Genomic DNA, 10,113 nt, shown 5'->3' with positions numbered 1-10,113 from the left:
GGGCACAAATATGGATCTCTTCCAGTCAGTTGGCCAGGTAGCTGTCTTCCAAACTCTTGGCATAACTGAGTGAGTGCCTCCAATGGGGCATCTGGAATGTGATTCAATTCAAGATTGGCAGGCAGTAAAACAGGCTGCTGGCTGCTGAGGCCAACGAAATCTGAGATTAGCAGGTAAAATGGCAGATTGCTAGCTCACAGGCTGCAAAGGCAATAGGATCATCAGAGAACGTAGCAGGCCACTGGTTCAAGGGCAGAGACTGGAGATGATGATGAGCCAAATGTAGGATTCTTCCCATATACACTGGAAGCAAGCCACACCCCGAAGGCAACTCCCCAACTGATTAACTGCTCACAGCAGATTCCACCATGGAGGTGACTATACCACATCCAGTCTCATTGTGGGGACAAAGTACATCCCAGCTGCCAAGCCACTCAAAATCACAGCTCAGCTAAGCAGATGTTGTTGTTGTTGTTACGTGCCCTCGAGTTGGACCTGACTCATAGAGACCCCTTCTTGGGTTTTTGAGGCAGTATCACTATGGAAGTAGATCGCCCAACCTTCCTTCCAAGGAGGGGCTGGTGGGTTTGAACTGCCAGCCTTCTGGTTAGCAGCCAAGTGCCTTAGGTACTATGCTACCAGAGTTCCTAGTTAAGCTGATATACAACCTTATTATCACAGTTGGTAAAGTAGAGGGTCAGCAAAAAAGAGGAAAATGGTCAACAAGATAGGTTGACACAATGCCTGCAACAAAGGGCTCAAACATAGCAACAACTGTGAGAATGGTGCAGGATCAGGCAATGTTTCATTCTGTTGAACTGTGAGTCAGAATCAACTTGACAGCACCTAACAACAACAACAAACATGAGAAAATAAATTTCTGTTCATTAAAGCCACCCACTTGTGTGTGGTGTTTCTGTTATAGCTAAGACACTGGCTATAGGTGATTCTTCTTCCTTAATATTTTCCACATCTGACTCCTCAGTCCACTGCCTGCCTAGATAAAACCTTATCTCTCATCTATCTCAATGCCTCCTCACTGGCCTCCCTGCCTCTAGTCTCTGTACCTCCAATTCAGCTTCTTCACTGCAGCCTGAGTGTTTCTTCTAAGATCATATAAAAGCCAAATCCAGTCATGGATCTCAATTGCCCTCAGAATAAAACAGCAAGACCATTCTCTTCTATATGTTTTATAAGGCTTTCACCATAAACATATAACATGTTCATATGTAGATAGATGTACATATATTCACATTTATCGGGTACTTATTAGATAGCCAGGAACTATGCCAAGCACTTTGCTTGCACTATTTCATTAAACCCTCACAGAAACCCTTGGATAGGTGTTATTATCATTTCCATTCCACAATAAAGGCAACAAAGGCATATAGAGGTTAACTCTCTTGTCTAAGATCACAAAGATGTGGCAGCCTGGGCTTAAACCCAAGTGAAAATGGTTAACACACTCACTACTAACCAAGGGACTGGAGATTTGAGTCCACCAGGAGATAGCTCAGAAGAAAGTCCTGGTGATCTATTTTGGAAAAATTAGCCATTGAAAGCCCTACAGAACACAATTCTAGTCTGACACACATGGGGCAACCCTGAGTGAGAATCAACTTGATGCCAAGTGATTTTTTTGTTGTTGTTGTTTTAAATCTATATATTAACCACTACCCTCTTGTTGTTGTATGCTGTTGAGTTGGAAGTGATTCATAGTGATCCCTCCTTGGGTTTCCAAGGTGGTATCACTACAGAAGTAGATTGCCCAACCTTCCTTCCGAGGAGTAGCTGGTGGGTTTGAACTGCCAGCCACTACCTTCTTGAGGAATGGAATATTTATTTATTTATTTGTTTGTTTCTTTGTTATTGTGATTTGGGTGAAAATCTACAGAGCAAATTCACCTTCCATACCGCAGTTCACACACACTTTGTCCTATGACATTGACCACAATTCACCACAATGCAACAGCTCCCCTCCCACTTCCTCCCAACAGTCACCTCTTCCCTCTGTCCATCCCTTCACGCACCCCTGCTCCCTGAGCTGTCTCCCTCTGCATAAACAGCCCTTCTTTCTCCCATGATTATTCTCTCCAAGGAATGTATTTACCTCAGGTAAAAGTTCAACTCATATGCCTGTCTTTTGCTTGGCAGGAAGACACACATGTGGGTTCAGGAATGGAATTTTTTTGATGAAGTACTTCCTGAATGCCAGGGACTCTGCCCAACCCCCAACCCCTCTACTTACAACACCATCTCACCACTTGCTGCCCAGCTTGCAGGCCCAAGAACTTTCAGGTGGGCCCAGAGATAGACCCCCTAGGACAGGACTGGCATTGGGTGAGGATGCACCTCTGTGGCTGCACCAGTGGCTAAAATATTGAAATACTTCTGAGAAATTTAGTAAAAGGCCACCTCCTTGAGTCCCTCCCCATTTCTGCTGCCTTAGCCCCTCCCTTGAAACACCACCCTCTCTCTCCTCACAGTCCATTGAGTAAATGCCCAGCACAGCAGGAGCCTCAGGGACTATCCTCTCCCTTGTCAAGCCTCTGCTCCTCCCACATCCTGTTCTTCTCAACCCTAAGGAGCTCTAGTAGGCACTGCCAGGTACCACCCTAGCACTTGCCCATTCACGGCACACCATCAAGACTGCTGGGACTGCTCTATGCCAGCCCCCGTTCCTGCATATCTACCTAGCCAGAGAAAATCTCAGCAGCAGAGATGACACCGTTAATGTCAACGCTGTAGGCAAATTCCCAGGGTTCACCTAACTCCTGTGGCTGGGGCTCCCCTACAGTGTCTCTGTATGGCCACTTGTGGGGATTTTTGCTCCCAGGGAGCTGAGACAGGGGAGGACAGGTCAGAAAGTGGTAAGGAAGAGGGCGGGGCACTGTAGGTGTCTGCTGGGATTGCCCCTTGGCCAGCCTAGTGGGCTCTCCAGTGACAGAAGGATAGTGGTTTTCAAGGCTCCAGCAAGGCTCTTTCACCAACCCTGTTGAGCGTCACTTCCACCTAAAGAACAAATTCATTGAAGCTCACCAAATGCACGTTCATCATGGACAACACTGTTAACTTTGTTAGTACAATGAGAAGAATCATTGTATACAGTGACATAGAGTACCTGCTGGGTGCCAGATGCCACTGTGAACATTTATTAACTTACCTGAGTGTTATATATAACCATCAGCCCATAAAAGAAATGAGGACGTGAAGGCAGAGGGAGGTTATTTCAAACTTAAGTGTCAGAGTCTGAATTGTAACCAGGCAGCCCAGCTGTATGGGCCACATTTTAACCTGCCATTTTACTCAAGTTCTCCCACAGACTGAAGGGTTAGATAAGTGTAATTTAGCCTGACATTCTAATAATAATTTTCATGACTTAATTGACAACAGAGATTCTTGACTATATAAGATCTCAGATAGTATTGGAAGAGTTAGGGAATTTTTAGTGTAATTGTTATTGGTTCAGCAAAAGCTGAAAAAGGACTCAGCCCAAGAAACAATATCATTAATGCTAAGAGAAAGTCTGTATTTAATGAGACTGCAAGTCACCTAATGACTCTTCATTTACTGGGAGAGCTTTCAAAGACAGGCACATCCTTCCAACAGTGATGTTGTTGTTGTTGTTATGTGCCGTCGAGTTGGACCCAACTCATAGCGACCCCTCCGAGGCAGTCAGTATTACAGAAGTAGATTGCCCAATCTTCCTTCCGAGGAGTGGCTGGTGAGTTTGAACCGCCAGCTTTCTGGTTAGCAGTCAAGTGCCTTAGGCACTATGCTACCAGAGCTCCCTCCAACAGTGATAGTCATATCAAAAGATCCCCACAACAAATTCTAAAAATTATTTGGAAATTAGTAAAATAATTTGGTGGAAGAATTGCACTTCAACTTACATCATTTTTTTTTTAACTTATAACACTTTTAAGTAGTTTTAGTATTTAGTTTTGTTTAGAACAAATCACCCTGTCCTGCCAAGTCCCACAGACATCTTGTCTTCTCCAAACTTAGCTAACGCTGCCTCTCCTCATGGTTTGAGAATGAAACAAAAGATATTTTAAAGTTTTTAATAAATTGATTTATTATTTTTAGTATTTCCAAAGTGTTTGTTAAATATTTTAAATATCTGCAACCCAAGGTGACCAGAGCCTCCTGGTCAGCAATTTCCAGCCATGTGTGGCTTCTCCATTGACCCCATGGGCGCTGCCGATATTATCATCCATATTCTCAGATGCATTGCCATATTTCAGGCTTGTCTTTCCCAGTACTGCCTTTCTTGTTCCTTCCTCCTTCTGGAGAACTCTTACACATCTTGTAAGGCCCGCCTCAAATACCTACCTCTTCTGGGAAGCCATCCCCACATCCTTTTTTCCCAGACAGAACAAATCACCCCCTCCTGTCGCATCCTGCAGCTCTTATGGGCATTTGGCCTTCCCCACACCCAGCTAAGCTGCCTTCCATCATGGTTTACACAGCAATGTTTCTACCATATCCCCCTCAGATTGGTAGCACCTTTAGGCAAGTCTGGGTGAGATGTTAGATTCATCTTTATTTCTCTAGGGTCCAGTTCAAGGTAAGACACAGAGGAGCCCTCTGAAATTTTGCTGAACTGAATTGAATTGAATTTGCTTGACTGAACTCTGCAAGGGTTCTTGGAGAACCCGTGTCTCAGACTCCTACCTGCCCTGTGAACACCTGAAGCTTTAAGGGCTTTTCTGGAAGAGAAATGGCCCGATGGGGAAGATGCCCAGGACAGATCTATATAGCTCTGTCAGAGAAGGAAGAAGGTTCAAAGATATAAGAAGCCTGAAGCCATAAGAGTAGACTGGAGACCCATGGTTGACCTCACCTCAAGCCCCTTACACTCCTCTACCCAACCAGACATGTACATACCCAGATATGTGCCAGACAGCCACATACCCCAGAAGACAACCACACATATACCATACCAGATGCCCAGATACACATGCAACTAGATGTATTCACACATCAGAAACACAACCACACAGAGACAGATAAGACCCCAACCAAACGTTCAGACACGTTCATCTAAATGTATACACTTCAGTCAGTAACAACACATACATATTCCCAACAAGAAACCAGTCGTGGGCATAAACATCACAGGCATGTAAACAAACACAAGCAACACACAATCAGACACACACTCAACCAGAACCCAATAAAACACCAGCAGGAGGCACACTTAAGCAGGTCCCCATGTTTGCAGTAAAAGAAGCTAAACCCACTGCCGCACACAGATTGGAGGCTCACACACACACAGGACTTCTCTTCATCATGTTGATTCTCCATAACAATCCCATTAGCCCAGACTTCCTCCTCATCAACCACATCAACCAGGGAGGGGTAGCTGCTCTCTGAGGGTGGATTGATTTATGCAACTAATTAGCCCCAATTAATATTAATACACATTCTCAGCAACTGCAGCAGCTTGGGCAGAGAAGCTGCCCATTGGGGCCATCAATCACAGTCCAAGGGACGGCAGAGGACACTCAGGAACTCCAGAGCATGGGGACAGCCCCTCAGGCATATCCCTACCCCCACCCAGAGGGGTCCATCCTGCGTACCCCCTCCTGGGTGCACCAAAGCTGGGGACCCTAAGATACTGTGAGCCCAGCCCTCCTTGGGCAGTTGGAGAGTCCATGGGCCAGAGAAAAGCTGTCATATATCCTCCAGGCTCCACAGTCTAAGGTTGTCTCCATGCCTCTCCTTCTTGTGTTTCTCTCTGCCACCCTAGGCAGGCTTTGCTGCCCATCATGGCTCAGCTCTTCTGCTAATCCCAGCCCAGCCCAGCTGTCTCAATGCCTCAAAATACCTCATCCAAGTTGCCAAAGCCCCCTTTTAAGACACAGCTTCACAGGAGGGCTTTGTCTCCAGTAACCCCCATGCCTTGCACCTATCAGGTGCTCAGAACATTCACAGAAATGAATGGGGTTGGGGACAGAAGAGCCAATGTGTAGACTACAGTTCCTGTCTCAGTGGGGCAGCTCAAGGGCCGAGAGGACTGGCCTCTTGCTTCCAATTGTCTCCATCAGTTTGTCTCAACAAACACCCTATGTAAGCACTCATCATGTTACTGAGCCATGTACTAGGTACTGAGAGAACAGAGAGAATATATAATGTCTCTGACCTCAAGAGCTAGAGAAGAAACTGACAGTGACCCAAAGAGACAGTGCAGGAAGAGCTGGGGGATGATGGGGACTAGACACTAGGCTCCTTGTCTTCTTCTGAAGGGGGACAGGGCAATGGGACGGTTCTTGTCATAAAGTCTGGTCCCTCTATTGGGATTGAAGGCCAACTTCCCTGGAGCTGGGGCCTCAGGGACCAATGCCTGTTTACCTGCTGCCGGAGACGCTGTGCCAGGGCCGCCATCTTCTGCAGAGCTACTTCCCTTCGCCTCTGTGCCCTGGGGATCTTGCTTCTTGCTGGACAATGTTGGCAGAAGAGCAGGGTAGCCACCAGCAGGGCAGCACCCAACAGGACCAGAAGCAGTAGCACTACATGGGAAGGCAAACTGGGCAGCCAGTCCATCACGAGCGTCAAGGGGCCTGTGTAGAAGATCAGCTGCTGCCTTTAGAGAAACACCTGCTTATTTGTCAGGTGTGCTACTGGGGTGATAACTTACATGTGGGGCCCCAGATGGGCACAACCCAACCTCCTCCCACCTAGCTCTTACCCTTACATGGAACTGCCCAGACAAGGCCCCTATCCCTCAGGCTATAGGGTAAGATTTCCTTAGGTGGAGGAGTGTGGTGGTTATGTTTGTGTGTAAACTTGGCTGGGCCTGGTTGAATGGCTGGGCAGCTAGTGATAGTTATTCCCCATAATGAGACTGGCAATCAACTCCATGGTGGGATCTACCACAAGCAGCTAAGTAGCTGCCTTTGGGATGTGGTCTGCGTCCTGTATATAAGGAGAAGCCTTGGGAATGGTCTCTAGCTTATGGCATACTTGGACCCTGCATGTAGCCATGCCATTTTTCAGCAGCCTGCCATGCCCTGCCAACCTTGGGACTTACAATGGGCTTAAATTAATGGCCTGCCATGTGGTTTGGTAACATTGGGACTGTGCCTTTTTATTTGTCAACTTTGGGTTTGTCAGCCTCAGCAGCCAGCAGCTGTCTGAGTGAAGAAATGCCTCTAATCCAGTGGGCCGGGAGCAGGAGGCAGAGCTGGACCCCAAAGTTGAGGGGCTTTCACCCAGCCCCTAGAGCTTGGCACTTTGAACTTTGGCCTTAAAGCCTCCAAATTGTGAGAATAAACTCCTGTTTGTTAAAGCCATACCATTTGTGGTATATTTCTTATCAAAGTGGCACTTGGTAACCAGAACAGAATTTGGTACCAGGAGTGAGGTGCTGCTCTGACAGATGCCTAAAATGTGAGAATAGGAGTGAAGTGCACCCTTGACCCGAGACCCTGGCAGAGAGACACTGGCATATGGATGACAGATGGCAGGAGCAGAGCAAGAGACTGGCATGAGAGATAGCAGGAGCAGAGCCGAGAGAACTGGCATGAGGCAGCAACAGCCTTAGCAGCCCATGGAGGAAAAAGCTTGATGCCTTTGGTTAGGTGGCTTCCTGGCAGAGTGGGTTGCCTTCAGGTATCAATTGGTGAAGAGACCAGCTTGAAATGGAGTAGCAGGTTGGCCGGCCCACGGAGCAAGAAAGCTAAATGTCCTATGGGGCAAGAAGATTTCTGGTGGAATGGATTGCCCTCAGGCATTAATCGGCAGAAGCAGAGAGACCAAGGAAATGGAAGCAGAGCTGCCTCAGCCTTAAGGGTAAGACCATGGGCTTTGGGGGTGAAATGACCACAGCCCTCTAGGTCTCAAAGAGCCAGGCCTTCACCAACTTGGTTCTGGAGCGTGGGGCTGCTTGTTCATATAAGTCAGTGGGTCGGAGCCATAGCCACTGCCCAAGAAGAGAGGAACGGGGCCTGCCAGGCCAAGGGGGTGAGGTTGCCACTTAGAGGAACTAGGGGACTGGAGCCACCCAATAAGAGAAATCTGTACAGATTTCACCCAACGAAGATCTGTGCAGATGCCAAGTGGACAAGGGGTGGAATTATCGTGGTTATGTTTGTGTGTCAACTTGGCTGGGCTTGGATGAGTGGCTGGGCAGCTGGTGGTAGTTATTCCCCATAATGAGACTGACAATCAACTCCATGGTGAGATCTACCACAAGCAACTGAGTAGCTGCCTTTGGGATTTGGTCTGCTTCCTGTATATAAGGAGAAGCCTTGGGAATGGCCTCTAGCTTATGGCATGCTTGGACCCTGCATGTAGCCATGTCGTTTTTCAGCAGCCTGCCGTGCTCGGCCGATCTTGGGACTTACAATGGACTTAGATTAATGGCCTGCCATGTGGTTTAGTAACATTGGGACTGTGCCTTTTTATTTGTCAACTTTGGGTTTGTCAGCCTCAGCAGCCAGAAGCTGTCTGAGTGAAGAAATGCCTCCAGCTCCAGTGTGCCAGGAGCAGGGGGCAGAGCTGGACCCCAAGGTTGAGGGGCTTTTACCCAGTCCCTAGAGCCTGGCACTTTGAACTTGGCCTTAAAGCCTCCAAATTGTAAGAATAACTCCTGTTTGTTAAAGCCATCCCATTTGTGGTATATTTCTTGTCAGAGCGGCACTAGATAACCAGAACAAGGGGCAAAAAGGATATGAAGATCTGAAGCAGCAGAGCAGGGAAAGTTGATTTGGGAACATTTCCACTCTTCTTAGGATGTTTTTGGTCCAGTCTTCCATATCAGAGAAGGGGGAGAGGAACAGTTAGTCATAACTGAGGCTGCCAATTATTGTGACCTAGAGTGGTGACTCCTGCTCTCAAGACTAGAATGTCGGGAGAAACAGCAGTTTGTGTGGGAAAGGTAATAAGTTTGTGAGTGGGAATATTGAGTCTGAGCACCTGGAGGTCATCCAGGGGCAGATGTGGCGTCAGTAGTTTGACCTGTTCATCATAACCTAAAGGGTCATCCATCCTCTAACATTCTTACTGTCATCTCCAAGAGGCCTCTAAACCTGGCCCTCTTCTGTCAGCAAATTACCCATGGCCTTCTGCCTCTACTCTATTTCTCCACCACCACCCAACTCTCACTGAACCCTGACTGATGTCCAAATCTTCAACAAGTATACCCTACCCACATCTCTCTAGACATTGCTACATCACCTTTTCTCAAATTGCACCCCTCCCTTACCACATCATTCCACTTTATCTCTATATCACACTTGCCATTGCCATTAAAGATATAAATTATTTTGTTTATGTATTTACTTATTTCCTGCCTCCCTCCACAAATAAGCTCTATAAAAGTAAGGACCTTCCCTAATCCTGCAATGGCAGTAATAACAATAATCTATGGGTGGATATATAGATAACACACAAGCTGAACAAGTAAGAGAAAGTGAATGGGACTATAACCACAAATATATTTATGTTTGACAGAGGATATTTCTACATATCTACTTACATATAAGTAAGTATATGCTGCAAAAATATCCATGAATATAGTATTGCATACTGGGGACAAAGTAATGAAAACATCTTAGCCATAAGCAAACACTTGGAGGGAACAAGTTGCTAGGCATGGGGGCTCAGGACCATAGTCTTGAGGGACACCAGGGACAGGTGACATAAGACAATGTTTTACATCCTACTTTGGTGAGCAGTGACTGGGGTCTTAAAAGCTTGTGAGTGGCCATCTAAGGTGCAACTATTGGTCTCTCCCCATCAAGAGCAAAGAAGAGTGAAGAAAATCAAAGATGCAAGGAAACAATTGGTTCAAAGGTCTAATGGACCATGTGAAGCCCAGCATCCATGCCCCGAGACCAAAAACTAGATGGTGCCCAGCCACCACTGTTGATGCTTTGAAAGGGATCACAATAGGAGGTCCTAGATACAGTGGGAGAAAAATGTAGAACAAAACTCAAAATAAAAAAGACCAGATTTATAGGTCTGATAAAGATTGGTGGAACCCCCTGAGACTATGGTCCTTAGCCTCAGGCCTGGAACTAAAGTCACCCCTGTGGCTCAACTTTCAGCCAAACAATAGACAGGCCTGTAAAGAGAACATTAACATCAGGGAAGGGAGCTCTGGTA

At 46.7% G+C, this 10,113-nt stretch overlaps 1 protein-coding gene across 1 annotated transcript in view; it reads right to left on the bottom strand.

Annotated features, from left to right (window-relative positions):
- Positions 1-6,549, bottom strand: part of LOC103201952 (fatty-acid amide hydrolase 1-like) — a 39,670-nt gene extending 33,121 nt beyond the window's left edge. Inside the window, exon 1 of the mRNA XM_007946722.1 lies at positions 6,358-6,549. Coding sequence (XP_007944913.1) covers positions 6,358-6,549 — 192 coding nt within the window. The remainder of the gene's footprint in view (positions 1-6,357) is intronic.
- Positions 6,550-10,113: the final 3,564 nt, after the last annotated feature.

The sequence above is a fragment of the Orycteropus afer genome, unplaced genomic scaffold (assembly GCF_000298275.1).
Source record: "Orycteropus afer afer isolate SDZICR_OR568_19922 unplaced genomic scaffold, OryAfe1.0 scaffold00169, whole genome shotgun sequence".
NCBI lineage: Eukaryota > Metazoa > Chordata > Mammalia > Tubulidentata > Orycteropodidae > Orycteropus > Orycteropus afer.
Note: the sequence above shows the minus strand (reverse complement) of the source record. Positions and strands in the feature narration are given on the sequence as shown.